General features: G+C 41.0%; 1 protein-coding gene across 3 annotated transcripts in view; it reads right to left on the bottom strand.

Annotated features, from left to right (window-relative positions):
- MED15 (mediator complex subunit 15) overlaps positions 1-17,017 on the bottom strand; it is a 29,877-nt gene that overhangs the window by 8,052 nt on the left and 4,808 nt on the right. For 2 of the 3 annotated variants that reach the window (XM_013173598.3, XM_066978650.1), the window contains 8 exons: positions 15,380-15,467; positions 14,129-14,180; positions 13,565-13,594; positions 12,165-12,380; positions 10,657-10,919; positions 9,494-9,865; positions 8,285-8,380; positions 3,245-3,364 (listed from right to left, as the gene is read on the bottom strand). In XM_013173598.3, the coding sequence (XP_013029052.2) occupies positions 3,245-3,364; positions 8,285-8,380; positions 9,494-9,865; positions 10,657-10,919; positions 12,165-12,380; positions 13,565-13,594; positions 14,129-14,180; positions 15,380-15,467 (1,237 nt within the window). Of the gene's footprint in view, positions 1-3,244; positions 3,365-8,284; positions 8,381-9,493; positions 9,866-10,656; positions 10,920-12,164; positions 12,381-13,564; positions 13,595-14,128; positions 14,181-15,379; positions 15,468-17,017 lie in introns of those variants that run through there. The other variant, XM_066978651.1, reaches the window with a different exon arrangement.

Raw genomic sequence — 17,017 nt, 5'->3', positions numbered from 1 at the left:
TCCCACTAACAAGGAGGGAGAATGAGAGTGAGGGAAGTTTAGCCTCAATAAATTCATTTAGGTCCTCATTTAACTCCAAAGTTAAACCATGGTTACTGGACCATTTGTATACCCTCCATCTTCAACATATAGAAGGTAATGCAACTTGGTATTTTTTCAATGAAGGATGGGGTTTTATGCATCTAAACGCACATTCATGGACAGCTACCACAGCCCACTGAACATGAAGCAACCCTGCAGTGACCTGATCACAACACCAAAACCTATCCTTGAAGTTCTGCCCAAAACTTATTTAGGCTTGCGTGACAAAGTTTTGCGCTCAATAATATTCACTAAATCAAAGCTATTCTTAGTGTTTAGAGTAACATGCTGGAAGATAAACTTAGCTATAAGGCCTACCTCCACTTAACTGAGTATCAGGCAAGGAACAGCACTCAGTAGACAGCGCTAGGAAGTTTTTCAGAGACTCTCAGTAGGAAGCCAGTACAATATGCAGAAACCAAAAGCAAGGAAAAGGAGACTGCAACAAGGAAGTAATGGGTAATACTGAGGAAGAGCAGAAACACTTTTAATCTAAAGTAAAAATCTAGAAAGCATTTTAAACTACTGTACTTACAGTTTCAATGTTAAGCCGGTAAGCACAGCCTTGCCTACTCTGTAGCAAACTGGGTTTAAAGTTCACCATTATGTTGCTTTGCTTAACAAAGCAAAACCTCTGCAGAGCTCCAAAAGAATTCAGATACTGGTTTCTATATTCCCAGTCAGGACAACATCCCTTGCTTTATTTTAATATTTAAATCAGCTTGACTTTTTCCCTAGATTTTCAGTTTGCTGAAGATTTCTGCACCAACCATAAATTGGAAGTCCATACTAATGCAGACTTCAATAGATTTGTAGGTAGAACTTGGAGGTTTTGACACTAGAAATACAACAGAGAGATTGGGATTAATACATCAGTCATCTAATTGCTAAAACAAAAGCTATTAGATTAACCTTTCAAAATTCCTATCAGTAGGTTTCTTGGACCAATACAAATATTGTGTAGGAAACTTTCCTTAGCTGTTCAAAAAGTACTGAACTTTTTTTTTTTTCCTTAGTGTTCAAGGACTAATAACGAATGTAGTTCATGTATGGTAACTATTCAGGCAAAAGCAAACTTCAGCTAAGAAAAAAAAAAATAATTTTCTGCCAATTTAAAAGACCAGGAGATTATGGAATACAATGACATATCGGTAAGTACATTCTTTTCTTGAAAAAAAAAATCTAATAGCAAAAGAAATCAAGAACCAACTGAACAAAAAGAAACCACTGCAGAATTAACTGAGCCACATGTTAAAAGAACAGACAAGAAGTGTGTCATACGGGATAAAAACAAATAGCCCAACAATATGGATATAACATCTGGTTCTTCTGGTGAAAGAGATTCTTCAGTGTAATACCAAGAGTCTCATCTAAAGTGAAAGGACATTCAGAACCACCTATCATGAAGTCTAAAGACTTTTTAATACTGTAGTCAGAGATGACAGAGTCTTAGATGAATAATAACCAGATGTAAGCTACAACCATTTGTCTCCTATTGTGAACAGCTTCAAGAGCTCTGATGACAAGGTAATTAAACATATCCAACAGATAATATTATTTAAGCATTTACAAAACTAAAGAGGCACAAATAACATTTCTAAATTCTGATTCACTTGGAACCTGACAAAATGTTTTGGCACGGAGCACTAGAGATTCACACAGATCCAGAGCTATCAATTGCATGGCACGTCAGACAGTCTTTAGAACAATGCTTCCCACTAACATAAAACGATGACTTACTCGCTTATCCTACCACATGTTTAGGAGCCATTTTCATAAATAAGTTTTTCTTCTTCTGCCTTCTTTAGTTGGTTTTCTACAACATTTTCTCAGTCCTTGGCATGCTCCTTATTCACTGATTCTCCTGGTGTCAGAAATCAAAGCTCCTCAACAACCACAGACATGACAGCACTAAAAGGTCAGCCTACAGCACTGAACGCTTTAACTAGAGCCCTTCTGTTATGCCTCAAATATAAGCCAATCTAATACTTAAATATCCATCAGAAGGCCTCACTGTCAGTCCAAATAAGACTATGAATACTTCATACTGGAGGTGATTGTCTCAGTGTACATAAACTGCAACAGCAAACAAAGCTCAAAGTAAATTCTCCTTTGATTCAACAGCTATGTCTGGGTTTTATTTCAGTTAACATAGTTACCTGGATAGAAATGAGTGACCATCTGAAACCAGAAATGATGGACGTGCTTGCTTAGGTCTGCAGAATCTTTCTGATCACATTATCTACATTAGCAAACACCTGACAAGAAAAGGCTGTGCCTACTAAACTTGATGCAACAGAAATAAGCAAAAATGCAAAAGTAAAGAAACCTATGAGCAAAAGGCAGCAGTGTTAAGTAGTAAAACTGGTAAGAACTCAGTTCTATTTCAGTCCAGTTCTCCCCACTCCTGCTCTCCTCTTGCTGTCCCTCAAATGAAAGATTTTGGTTGTTGAACATGGCTGTGAGGTCTTCAGAAGATCAGGACCTACACCATGCAGATGCAGTACACTGACCTCAAGCAACTTCCAGCAACACCTGGCTAGGTGCTGACAGCCTTCCTACACAGGTTCTTCTTTAATACAGGTACCAGTGGAGCCCTTTTGGTAGTTCCTCCTTCACAACTGCGAAGGAAGAGAATAGTTCCATTTTTCTTGGTCCCTGATTACATGCCAAGATGCTACTCAAACTGAAACAAGCCAAGTTTACTATTAACGAAAGAAGCACCTGTAAAGAGCACGAGTACATGGTAAGTAAGGTCCAAGACAGAACCCAATCACTACACTGCAGTACTGACTTGCAACACTTCTGGAGACTCTCCAAAATGCACATTCATTGTGGAATTTCAACAAAGACTAAACAGAAACCTGGAAGCTCTAATCTGTGACTTGAATCAGTTATAAACATTTAAACGTTCTAAATGCTAAAATAAAGATCTACGCCACTTTAGCAATGCTTTATTTGATAACCCATGCTATCAGAAAACGTATTGTTTAAACCAAAAAAGAATCCAGGAAAAACCTGAAGAGCCCAACACCCTAACACCAGCAAGTTAGTTGTTCCATGAAAAAGTGAACTTCCCCTTGCTTGAAAGCAAGTGCTACACAATCACGTATCGAATGCTTTGTGCAATACCTGACACAATGTGCTTTGACTCAGTAAATACCTGTGGCATTTGCTGTCCGCCCAAAGGAATGGAGCTTGGCGGTGTAGCAGACACTGCGGTGGTAGGCGGGAACCGTGGTCTTATTTGCATCCCACCTCGGGCCATAGGTGCGGTGATCATCTTTGAGGACAGAGGGACAACAGACAAAAGTAATCGCAAAACAAGAAATGCAGTGCACTGGCAGGATGAGAAGCACATGCAACCTCCAGGAATTAGGGGGAGGGGGAGCATGAAGGGAAGGTTAGTGAGCTTTTCTCTAAAGGTTAACCTAACATGCTAGCTTATAAATCAAACTCCTTTTTACACCTTTTCTATCCATTTTTAGAAAACATCTAATGAATTCTAGATATCTCAGTAGTGCTGATAGGTAGATTTGTAGGTCGAGGGCTGACAAAGCTATCATTTGCAGGAAGGGTTTTTCCTAATTTTGACTGACATGTTGAATTTCTAGAATTCTTAGAGTTAAGTTCTCCAAGACAGCTGTCAAGACTCCTCCATCTAAGAAGCTTCTTCGTCTCTATAATGCCATAGGTTTCTGATGCACCTTCCCACACCGTTGGACTCACAGGATTTCGGAGTATTTGCGTGTGCCACCTTCCATTCTAAAAGACTCTGGCAGACAGTTCAGCAGCAACTGCTACCAGCAATGCTCCAGTGAGCTGTCCAACAGCGAGCAAAATTTCAGATTAACCTATGACACTATAACACCAGGACAACAAAAAGGACTTATTTTTGAAAAAGCTATTTCCTTCCTTTTGCACCCCACAGAATAAGTCAATTATTTCCTTGTAATTTCTGTAACTTTGACAAACACCCACTCCTCTATTGCTAAGCTACACTAAGACTTTTTGTTATGAGCCCATAACATGCTTTGAGCTCATTCTTGCATTATTTGATTCTTCAGCTGTATAGACTGAGCACACCCTAAAAGCACAATCATTTAGAACAAATACTGCAGGTTAGCATTAGAATGGATTTTTATTCTAAAATAGTATTAGGATGTTGCTCTGCAGTGTCCAGAAGTGCCTTTCAGACCCATCAGCCTGAATGAGCCACACAGTTTTAATCACATACATCTATAATATCTATGAATTTTAAGTAATGGTAGGCTTTAATGTTCCACCACAGGTGCTGTCAATTAGAGTAATAAAAATTTATGGGAAATACAGCATATTTTTGAGGTAGCACTCAGCTAACTTTGATAATTCACTTATCAGCAAAAGAGCTTCTGTTTGATATTTTAAAGATCTACAGTAAAGTTCTCTGGACCGCTTTATTATTTTTTTTTCCCCAGCGTATACATCGCCAAGGAACCTACACAGGCTCTAACTAACCTAAGAGTTAAAAGAAGTCTCCTTTCAGTAAATGATTTGGGGCATTCTTGCTTAGTGTTCTGTGCAAATGGACTGAAGCAGCCAGCAACATGTCTCTAGAGAGTCAGAGAATGCATGTGCTCACAATTGTTAAAAATAAATTAAATACAACATAGCAAGACTGAAAACAGAAAGCAATAACTGATAAAGAAAATAAGTGTCAAATTCAGCACAACTGTTAGTTCACAACATCAGAGCAATGCAGTCACTTTCCATCCAGGCAAAGAGGGATGGTCAGAGACAGGATTTCAAAAGGAAAACAAATGAGAGCGCTTCAGACATCACACACACATGCACATGTACACACACAGCATGCAACAGCCACCACAAGCAAACACAACAACCCAGCACTGGCACAAAGCACAGGTGGATGCTACGAAGTGCAGTGAAGAGCTACTTTAACAACATGAGAGCTGGTGAAGCAACACAACCCTAACAAAAAAAAAGGAAATCGCCGGCAAAAAAATAAAAATAAAAATAAATCCTTCCAGGCACAATCACCCCATCTCAGACCCTCGTGAATGCACATGGATCTCTGGAGCGTGTGAAATCCCAGGGATGTTACGGTGACTCACAAGTCCCATCTTGGTCCCATTTTTCATGCCACACCACCAAAGTGTGCAGATTTAGATCACTTCCTCCAAGGTCATGAAAATTTGAAGTATATTAACTGTCTGGCAAACCTGGACACCAGCGGGACAAATTCCGATTCAAAGGCTTTCAGCTGTTGTATCATAGCCGGATGAACGTGTGCACATGCACATAATTCTGAGTTTTATTCACATATTTTTGAAATGTGTGCTTTGGAAAGGAAGTGTATACATAAAACGACACCAATTCCACTCTCTTGATGAAAGTAATTTATTTTTCCCTTCTTCCAGCCTATTTACATTTATGAAACCAGTCACCCTTCAACAAAGCAGCAGGGAAGGCGGATTTTAAAGACTGCATCTGTTTTATGCAAAGCAATGCATCTACAAAGGAGTTCATCAGATAGTCTAAAAATGGAAGACAGCTAGAAGTGTTCAGGTACTTTTGAGAAACATTTAAACTGAAGGCAAATGCTTCTCCACAACTGAAATTGAGAAATCGATTTACAGAATTGAGAAATTTACTCAAAAAAAAAGCAATCAGAAGAATGGAGTATCTCTCCACTGTAAGATAAAAACCTCATTATCCGATTAAAAAATGAAGTGCAATGTAAATATTAGAATCCTGAACCTGTAATTTTCTTGCATCTAAAATCCAAGGATTCAGAATTCCTTCAATATGCAGCTTCTGGTAGGAATATACACATACCACGACACTACCACTCCACTAAAGGCAGGCCAGCTCTGCTTTTCAAAGAGCAACAGCCAATTTGCATTCTGAGCACCTGAACGAATTGCAGAACAGTAATTTAAACATTATTAATACTTAACTCCAGTTGATTACAGAGTTTCTCCTGGTGCTCCAAGCACTTCTGTAGCACTCTGTGGTCACTAGGACACTATTTTGCTTATTTATCAGTTTCACCTGTGAGTTACATAGTTGTAAGGACTAGACATCCAAGCAGGATAACATTCACCTGTGTCTTTATGCCTTCAGAGAACTTCAAAACTTACATGTATCCATCTTTGAATTTAGGATTGCTTTTACTTTTATGTAGGAATGCTGAACAGAAAGTTTATGAAAAAGGAAAAACACAGGCACATCAACCCAAATTCCCAGACTGAAAGCCCCTAGAGACCAAGCTTAAGTTTAACAAGCAAGTATTAGGACAGGGTTTGTTTATAACAAAAGCTTCCCAAAACCAAATAAGGAAATCAAGACAGATTTATTAAAATAAAGTCTAGTGCTAGTGGAAAATGGACTAAATGCAAAGAGAAATCTACTCTCAAACTTCTTATAAATCAAAGAAAATGTAACCATGTTCTCAACGCCAAAGCTGCATTGTAATATTGTACACAACCATGAACTTAAAGCTAAACATTATATACAGAAAATTGTTATACAAGTATAAGAAACCAGTTTAATCATTGGACTTCACAGCATCAAGTGAATTTTAGTAGATTTACACTGTAACAGCACAAATGTAAATGTAAGTCTGTGCAGTTTTCTAAACTCCATGTACAATAGATAATGAGCAATCCCTGCTCATTATAAATAAAGTTGCAATGCAAAAAACAGCTGTCAACCATCTTATTACCCAAAACTTTTCAAATGCACTGTGCTGTTAAGCCAGTGGCGTATAAATTCCCTAAATGGGACAAGAATTAAGGTGACTATGTAAACAAAATCCATCTGTTTAGAGGTTGGAAAGAGCACCATTAAGTTAGTAAAAAGAAAAAAGAAGTCAAAGTCTCCTTTTAGGCAGCCTAAGTCCCTGTAGCTCTCACCTGGAAATTATTTAAGAAACAAAGAAAAGCTTTAATTTGCATTTCAAATGTAGAAGAATTCTACATTACTGCCAGCGATGCACCAACTGTACTTACCACTCCTCAGCTTTTACATCCTGTGTTACATTGTCTCAAGCAAAAGGACCAGAAACAGAACTTAGCCACCACCAAGTATGTAGGCCACATGAGAGTTAAGATGGTACAAGACACTACTCCTGATAGCGGTCTGGGAAATGAATGTTGAAGAACCAATTGTTATCCCTTTGTCCATGTAAAAACTTCTAATGGTCTTAGTGAATCTAAAGCATTTCTTGTGTGATGAAGGGGAAATGGTGTAATACCTGAAATGGCAGAGATCTTTCTGTATTGCCAGACATTAATCCTGGTCAACCTCTTTTTATCTATCTGCCTCAGTCTCTCCATATACAAAGTGGTGATAATTGTACTTACCCATGTCTGTAAAATGTCTCAGCATGAAAGACTACAGAGGCAAACCATGAAAAACTATTTCATATTCTTGTGGAAAATGGGATGAGAGGTTCAGCTCAAGACATCCCCAGTTTTTCTCCCCCGTGTCTCCTTCACACCAGACACACATCAAGGAACAATCACTAGGGCTACAAGTGTATTGCAAGTTAAGAACAGTGTATTAGACAATAAGCTTTCAACCAGCCTTTTTTTTTTTTCCCAAACGTAACTCTGCACTTGTGACACGTGCCATTTTTTCTTGACAATTCACATCCAGAACAAGAGCATTCTAAATCTACAGCTCATTTCACTCAGAAAATGAATGAAAGATGAAAGGAACGAAAGGGGAGTGCTGAGAGATTTCACTATCTATATTGTTTTTTATGCTTGGTACATGGAGATGGAAGGTAGATCACATGTGAGTTAAGATAGCAGGCAAAGGTTCACAGCATGGAAATCAGTTGACAACAAAGCAGTCACCTAGGAAAGTGTAACAAAAAGAGAGGCGATACACTCCAGGAACCAACAGTCAAACTTGCAGTGTGACCACAGAAGGCCCTCTTACTGTTGTGCGTTTGTGTATCACTTCAGGCAACAATCTTACCTACTCAGGACAGATAGCATGCACAAAGAGGTTGTCCATGAAATCCTGCCTCTGAGTCCAGGCAAAGGGGAAGCAGAATAAAAGCCCATATCCCCTCTGTATAGGGATGACTGATCAGACCTCAACAGAAAGCCACCAGAGACCCATTTCCATGCTCGTCTTTAGCATGCACTTGCTACAGGCCTGTACCTAAGGACACTGCCTCCAGGGCTCTTACCTGCCCTGAAGCTCCCATCTGAGCAGCTTGAGCCTGAGCTGCTTGTACTGCTGCTGCTGCCTGCTGCTGCTGCTGCTGGACCAGCTGAGCTCTTACCTTGAGTATAAAAAGAACAAAGTAAACACGTGTACCTGATCAGCGTGTAACACTTCTCTTTCAATTGCTTTGACTATACTCATAAAAAGGGGCGTTTTGGAGACAAGACTATAAGATCAGCTTCACATATCCACCTCTAGAAGCGTTTCATGAACTTTCCTTAGAAAAGCAAGTTCCCATGCTTCTTAACATTTGGAACAGCCTTCTCAGACTGTGCACCCAAGATGTGATGACTTCCTGCAACTTCTCTGTACTGTAAGGTCCTCTTACAATACTAAATATTTCAGCTTTAAGGTAAACACAGTTAACTACATGTGATGTTTTCTCTCAAGCATAACATTTTAAATTTTAAACATATACTAATGATGAGCATTTCAAATGTCTATACATTCATTAGGACAAGTCAGAGGGATGTACATGACATCTAACTACTAGCTTAATTGGCAGGAGCACATAGTGGATACTCCATCTATTCTGTGGAGGGTCAAGAATTTCTCAGTAGTGGCTGACACTCCACTACTCCCCCAGCAATGCTCAGAGAAAAGCAGGCTTCAGAATGACATCCGAGCTTTTTGCTCAACAGCACACAGCACTCATGACTAATGCGGCAGTTTGAAAAGCTGCAACATTAACAGGATGACTCAGCTTCTAAAATGAAGCAGTAACACGTTCACAGTAAAACCATCATCTTATCCACATTCTCTTCAAGTCAGGAAGTACTAGTATCTTAAATTTTGTCCAAAACCTCTAAACATGGCAGCAGAAGCAAAGCCAGTGTGCTAAAGAGCCAACACTGGCTCCAACCACATGCACTAGGTACCTCAAAGCAACAAGCAAACGTTCAAGAACAACAAATCAAGGCAGTGATTTTTTTAGATTCATAAATGGTTTTCACACATTTATAGAATCCCGGTTCTTCGCTGATACTAAACCGTTCTCATCTGACAGGTCCAGATATAAACCTTTAAAACCACCATACTCAAACAACCTAACTATAGATCTCTTAATAAACTATGCATTTTTCTTACTTTGTTATTAGCAAAAGTCAAGGAAACTTTTTATTTCTTTAGAGGATCATAATGAACCAACAATGAAATGGTCACCAGCCCTTACCTGCATTGCTTTTAATTGCTGTGGTGTGAGAGTAACAGGCATAACCTGACCAGGAATTTGTCCCGAGATTGCCTGTGCCTGAGATACCATGGGCTGGGGCTGAGGCTGGGATTGTGGTGGAAGCTGAGACTGTTGTGCCTGAGCAACCTGTTGCTGCTGTTGCTGCTGCTGCTGCTGTTGTTGCTGCTGCTGCTGCATCTGTTGAATCTGCTGTTGCATTACTTGTTGAGGTGGCTGCTGCGGTAGCTGCTGCTGTGGGATTTGTTGCTGTTGTTGCTGCTGCTGCTGTTGTGCCTGCATAGCCTGTGCTGCCTGCAGCTGCTGCATTTGGGCAATTCGCTGTAGTTGCTGTTGCTGCTGTTGCTGTTGCATCTGAAAAGCAGGAAAAGCCAGGATGCTAAAGCTTCCAGCAATGCAATGGCAGCCTTATTTTTATAGCGTAGATCAAAAGCAAACTGAATCCTGATATAACAGGCTGAATTTTCAAGCCTGTATAGAAAGCCCAGACCTCTTATCAATTCACTCTCCAGATATCTCAACTCCACATAGTGCGCGTCCTGTGGTTTCACTATTCCAAGCTTTTCTCACTATACTAAAATAGTTTTCAAAGGCAAAGATGAAGTCCATCACTTTTTCTTTTACAAAGGGGCTCAGAATCACTTCTTAAATGTAATCAGCCTGCATCAGCACTGCCATTTACCAGAAATGCACAAGAGCATGACAGCTGAAGTTTCCTCTTCTGCTCTTATGCCTAAGGATGATGCATGTAAGTGCTCAGTACACATTTTTTAAACGTACCAATCTGTAATTCACACAATGACAAAATAACCACTGTTTCTAGAATAATACAGTGCTTTTAGTTCTTTACCACACCCCCGTTCTTGTCAGGATGAAACAATGTCCTGATGTTTATAAAGAGAAAAAGGTTTTTGGTTCGCTATTGCTATGGCAGAAGAAAGCAACCAAAAACCTGCACTGTTAAACCTTCCTTCTGGGTTGTAATGTAATGTTGCCAGTCTAAACTGAAGTTCTATCCCAAAGTGGAAGTGTATTAATAATGGGAAGAGCTGATACTCAGTACTTCCATGCAAGCCAAATCTCACTTGACAAGTAACTGATCACAGATCACCTCAATTGCCATTGTAATTCTTGTTTGTCATCACCTGCTGTTGGTTTTGCTGCTGCTGCATCTGCAGTTTCAGCATGTGCTGCTGCTGCTGCTGGACGGCTTGCAACTGCTGCTGTTGCTGCTGTTGCTGTTGGGCTGCTGCAGCTGCTGCTGCCTGCTGCTGCTGGACCTGAAATTGTTGTTGCATGGCTGACTGCTGGGCCTGGAACTGCTGCTGCTGTAAAGCCACCTGTTGCTGCTGGAATTGCTGCTGCTGCTGCTGTTGCTGCTGAGCTATCTGCTGAAGCTGAAGTTGGGCTAAAAAGAAGGGAAGCTACGCTTAAAACGTGAAAGCCAAACAGTACAAGAGACAGTTACACAGTATTACTCCACAATAATTGAAGATAATCACTAAAGTATAAAATACCCATCACTAACAGCATATACTTTTGCATCCTCAAAGGGAGCAGGTACATTAACAGCAGAATTGATGACACTGCCTACTATCTCTACAGCCCCCTGCCTGTATTTAGTCAGCAACCAAACTAAAAATGTAAAAATGTGCAGAAATTGTATGGCTCCGTGGCCACCTGGAAGACCACAACAGGATCACACCTTAGTCTCCACAGAATTCTCTAAGAAATAGAAGCTATTGAAGAAAACATTGCTAGTTGGTCGAGGGAAGTGATTGTCCCACTCTACTCTGCGCTGGTGCGGCCTCACCTCGAGTACTGTGTGCAGTTCTGGGCACCACAGTACAAAAAGGACATTAAACTGATGGAGAGTGTCCAGAGGAGGGGGACGAAGATGGTGAAGGGCCTAGAGGGGAAGACATATGAGGAGCGACTGAGGTCACTTGGCCTGTTCAGCCTGGAGAAGAGGAGGCTGAAGGGGTACCTCATCGCAGTCTACAACTTCCTCGCGAGGGGGAGTGGAGAGGCAGATGACCTATTCTCCGTTATCACCAGTGACAGGACCCGCGGGAACGGTATTAAGCTGAGGCAGGGGAAGTTTAGGCTAGACATCAGGAAGAGGTTCTTCACCGAAAGGGTGGTTGCACACTGGAACAGGCTCCCCAGTGAAGTAGTCACTGCACCAAGCCTGTCTGAATTTAAGAAGAGATTGGACTGTGCACTTAGTCACATGGTCTAAACTTTTGGGCAGACCTGTGCGGTGCCAGGAGTTGGACTTGATGATCCTTATGGGTCCCTTCCAACTCGGGATATTCTATGGTTCTATGAAAACATATGCAGAGAGGCCACCAGCAGGAAGCATAACAGCCATAGAAAGTATACATGGGTTTCACAGAACAAAGTTCTGAAGTTGACATCTTGGAGGATGGGAGAAGCATTTGCTCGTAGAAGAGAGGCTGTTCCTCTCTATGCTAAGGAAGACATTTATCCCAGTAAGTAGCAGTGTCTGAAATCAACTTTTCCAACAGTTCCCTCAGCTGATTTAGCCAGCAGTATGAAATTCTTTCAGTACCCTCTCCTTGTGGAAAAGAGCTATTTACTGAAAGACTGATCCAACTGCTTCAGTGATTGAAACAAACCAAACACTTACTCTGCTGAGTAGCTGTAGAGACACCAGGCATACCGTGAGGGGCCATTCCCGAGGTCCCAGGAGGCTGCTGCTGCCCTGGGAGACTCATCTGTTGTCCCATTGGGCCAAGGCCACCCATCCCAGCCATCGGTGCTCCTTGAGCTCGGGAAGCCATGCCCATTCCAGGTGCCCCTGCTGGGGGACCCCCAGTCAGATTCTGGAGGGCATTCATGGGATCTACAAAGGAAACAGTAAACATTATGTAGCCAGCCATCCAATTGCCTCCCCAAAATCTTCTGCTTTCCAGAATCCACTCTCTGATCTGCTGGCTTCAGACCACAACTAGATTCAAACCCTTAGAACCTAACGCTCACTGCTCTACCTGCAAGACCACAAGAAGCTTCTGGCAGGTCTCTGCCTCTCTGTAAACAGAGTGAAGATTATTTAAAGTGCTTCAGATTTGTAAAGTTGCAAATAGATTCTCAATATATCAGACAAAAGGAACTCATTAGCCACCTCTGAATTTATATGCAAGTCAAAACAGGCTGCCAACAAAACTCCATGCAGCTATACCACTTGTAACCTCGAAAAAAGCACACGAAGAACAGAGTTCCCACTGTGGATTCTATTGGCCTCTTCCTCCTGAGGAGGAGCAGTGCTCAAACCAGAGGAAGTCCTTTGCAATGCAGTTTCCCACCATAACATCATGTTTTTATACAGAGGATAAATTCAGTGCTTTTAAAGAGAATTTTCACAATCTCAATCCCGGGCATATAGAAAAGTGAAGTCAAAGAAGGAATGGCAATTCAGAAGGACAAAACTGAACATACGGTACAGAATGCAACACCTCCTCTTCCTTAAGAATACTTACACTGTTTTTAACTGTCTAGGTGGGATGTTAATCAATCCCAATGATGTACTCATTTTCATCATCATCACTAGGAACATCGTACTAATTTCCTAGTGTAACTGCTTTAAGAATTAGCACAGAGGCAGAAGACATGATCAGATCTAACTAATTAAATGGCAGAGTGGTGCGCACATCCCACAGACAAAATGATTGCCTCTAATGCAACACAGTGAGGAACCCAGAGTTGATGACAGGGAGAAACCTGGATGCCCAGCAGGAGGTTATTTTCAATCGCTCTTGTTCTTCCAAGAATCTCAGTGTTGTGGGCTAACGGGAGTACAAACAGGCAAACAAACAAGTCTCCTGGGCTGCATCCAAAGCACCATCTAGGCCTGTCACCCCTCATCACTGAACAACTCACAAGACTACTGTGCTGCCTTTCCTTTCCTCCACCAATAAGTAATATTGCAGCTAGGAAATCCACAGCCTTCTTAGTACACCACAGCCCTGGTTTTTGAGCTGTTCTAGTCAGAAAGGAAGGAAATAAATAAATAATAAAAAGACCTCTTACCACTGACTGAGGCTTGAGATTTCTTATTGTCTGCAAAAGAACACCACATTAATTACCTTTGTTAATCTCATCACACGGATTTGACATTTCAAATACACTCTCCAAGAAATACAGCCACACAGTAATTTTAAAAAAAATAAAAATCACTGTCTACTGTAGTTAGATCTCCAAACAATTTATCCAGACCCATAATCCCAGACAGCTGTATCATAGCTGTTACAACCGGAGTGGAAAAAGGTATTTTTATCTTTGTAATCAGATAAAACACTTTAAATAACCCAATTTTGTACTCAGAACACTACAAAAACAGTGAAAATAAGGCACAAATACAGGAAAAAATTGGAAGGTGCAGAATTAGTAACATTAAATAATTTCTCACTCAAAGACTCTTCAATTGTAGATGGATGTTGTAAAAGAAACAATATTTAGAAGTTAAGCATGTATATTACTGGGCAAAGTTTTGGAGCAACTTGTGAGGAGTCACATGCAGAACCACACATAGAAGCCAGAAGATTTACTTTTATTCCCCCCCAATGAGCAGTCACTGGGATAAAAATTACTTACGGATATCTCGAAAATGGATAATAAGTCTGGCCACAAGAGAAAGATACTCCTCCTAAAGGTAAAAAACAGTGTTTCAGCACAGGAAATAAAAACAGAGCAACCATGACTTTCTGGTCCTTCAGTATTCTTCCTCTATGTACCAGATTTTACTTTGGTCCTTGTAAGTGAACTAAAAGCTCACAGGCCTTGTAGTCTGTTCATGAACTAAGTGGGAATGCTTTTTACCAGAAGGTCAGTGTGGTTGATGGTCCAAGAAGCCAAAAGCCCACAAAATTCACTGGAAAGAACCTCTGTGACAGTCATACTAACAGTAACATAGTGTGTACACCTGATTATATATCAATATATCCATTTTCCATTTCTCATCCATTCTAGTTCTTTCCTTAAGGATCAGAATTTCTTATTGGGTACATTGACTCACTTCAGCCCTTTAACTAGGTCATATTCATACTACAAGAACTTTTTTATGCTAAGTTATTATTATTAAACATATTAACTTAATTGTTTTTAAGACTTACACCTGGTAGAAGTGCCAGAAGTGAAAGGACAAACAGTCTTTGCAGCAATTAATTAATGTGCATCATAACGCACGAGAGAATCTGCCACAGTGCTGAGATAGTCTCCCTGCTCCTATAAGTACCCACTCACCAGTGAGAATGCCCTCAGCAGGCATAAATAAGCTTTATAAAACTTTCACCAAGTTCCATCTCAAACGTGTCTTGTCTGTAGACAGCAATAGCATCCAATTTCTTATAACACAAGCCCAGGAAAGAAGCTTATACATTTGAGTAGTGTCTAGAATTGTACACAATAACCAGATTTTCACAGAGACCACAGAAATTTCCTGTGTCTTACTCCTAACACAGCCTTTTTATTGATATCTCAGTCTCTCCTGATCACTAAACTGGTTAGATGGACTACATCTACACTGTAGATAAAGCGAACTCTATGCAATTCACTACATACAAGTCTTAGATAAGACTTAATGAAGCACATCCCACATATGCATTAAATGCTGCAGTATCAGCAAAGCTCTCTCGGCCTGAAGTCCAGTCTGCTGCACGTATTGGACACAGAACACTTCATTTCCCCTCAGGGTAAAAGGAGCACACACAAATCCAAAATCTTGCATAACTAGGTACTCTAAGCAGAGACTGACAGCTAACCACACACATTGGGTGTGCTATTTCTGTGGATGGTTTACAAGTTTCTGACATCCCAATAACTTCAGGAAACAAACAGATACTTTACCCTTGTTTTGGCCTTCATAAACACGTGGCTCTCCATCTCTTTGCTGGACTTATTATGGGCAACACCAGCCTTCCTCATAGCTTCATCACTGAAAAAGAAAAAAAACAATGCTGCGCATTAACTGAGGACATCAGAAAATACTTTCTGTAGTTAGAAATGTTTGTGTAACAGCTTTTTACCCCTCTCTTATTGATAAATCCATTTATAGATTAAAAAACAAAAAACACATTACTTAGAATTGCTGCTCTTTAAAGTTTCTTCAAATAACTGAGGAAAAAAGTCAATTTTTGTTGCCTTTTAGAAATTAGTTCTTTGCAGATATTCAAGAATAATGGCTAAGCAAGCCATTACTTTGCTGCTTGAAGTGTTAGTCTGACAAAATACTAGGACCTGTTGATTTGAGGAACGCTAAACGACTGGATTAATGTAATCCATGTTCAATGAACTACAGGCTCAAGCCTGCATAGTGCCAAGCATATCCAAAAGAATCCTCTAAACATAAGGTGGAATAATAAAAATAGCTTGGTAAAACAAACGCCTTTAGGCAATGAGCAGTAGATAAGAAGAAGGCCCTGCTGATGGACAGTTGATAACAAAAACCTTTTTTTACCCCCTTATTGTTCTTTTCTATTTACTAACGAGAACTACAGGGCCATCACACCTCTAGTAAACTGGAACTAGATCTAACCTCTGGATGAGAAATTGAAAGCATGAGATGAAAAGGAAATAAACCCCACATGCAAAAACACTCTGCTAAAGAAATTGGTAGGGAAGAAGGGGCTTTCACAGACTCAGAACGGTTTGGGTTGGAAGGGACCTTAAAGACCATCTAGTATCAAACCCCTGCCATGGGCAGGACACCTCCCACCGCACCCGAAGTCCCAAAGCCCCGTCCAGCCTGGCCTTGGGCACTTCAGGGATGGGGCAGCCACAGCTTCTCTGGGCAGCCTGTGGCAGTGCTTCACTGCCCTCAGAGTAAAGAATTTCTTCCTTATATCTAACCTAAACCTCCCCTTTTTTAGTTTAAAGCTGTTACTCCTGTCCTATCAGCACACCCCCTGACACGGAGTCCCTCCCCAGCTTTTCTGCAGTCCCCCTTAGGTACTGTAAAGACGCAGTGGGGTCTGCTTTTGGTGCAGCCCAGGGTACGAGTGGCTTTCTGGGCTGCAAGTGCCTATTGCTGGCTCATGTTGAGCTTCTCATCAACTAACGCCCCCAGGTCCTTCTCCTCAGGGCAGCTCTCATTCCGTTCTCCACTCAGCCTGGATTTGTGCTTGGGATTGCCCCAGCCCAGGTGCAGGACCTTGCACTTGGCCTTGTTGAACTCCATGAGGCTCAGGCCCAGCTCTCCAGCCTGCCCTGGTCCCTCTGGATGGCATCCCTTCCCTCCAGCGTGTATCCTCAGCACATCGAAAACCAAGCAATTCCACTGTCACATAAGCACTGAGACAAAAACATCTTAAATCAAGGACTCAGACAGGAGAGCAGCCCTATTCAAATCTGCTGCGCATTCTCTTCTTGGAAACGTTTCACTTCACTGCAAAACCTGTTCTGTTTTACAACAGCCTAGCAGCTGCTGCCTGCATTCCACAAGCAAGTTACCAGGAAATACTTTCACCTTTTAATTACCATCTCAGC

The sequence above is a fragment of the Anser cygnoides genome, chromosome 17, assembly GCF_040182565.1.
Source record: "Anser cygnoides isolate HZ-2024a breed goose chromosome 17, Taihu_goose_T2T_genome, whole genome shotgun sequence".
Classification (NCBI taxonomy): domain Eukaryota; kingdom Metazoa; phylum Chordata; class Aves; order Anseriformes; family Anatidae; genus Anser; species Anser cygnoides.
This window is presented reverse-complemented; position numbering and strand designations above follow the sequence as displayed.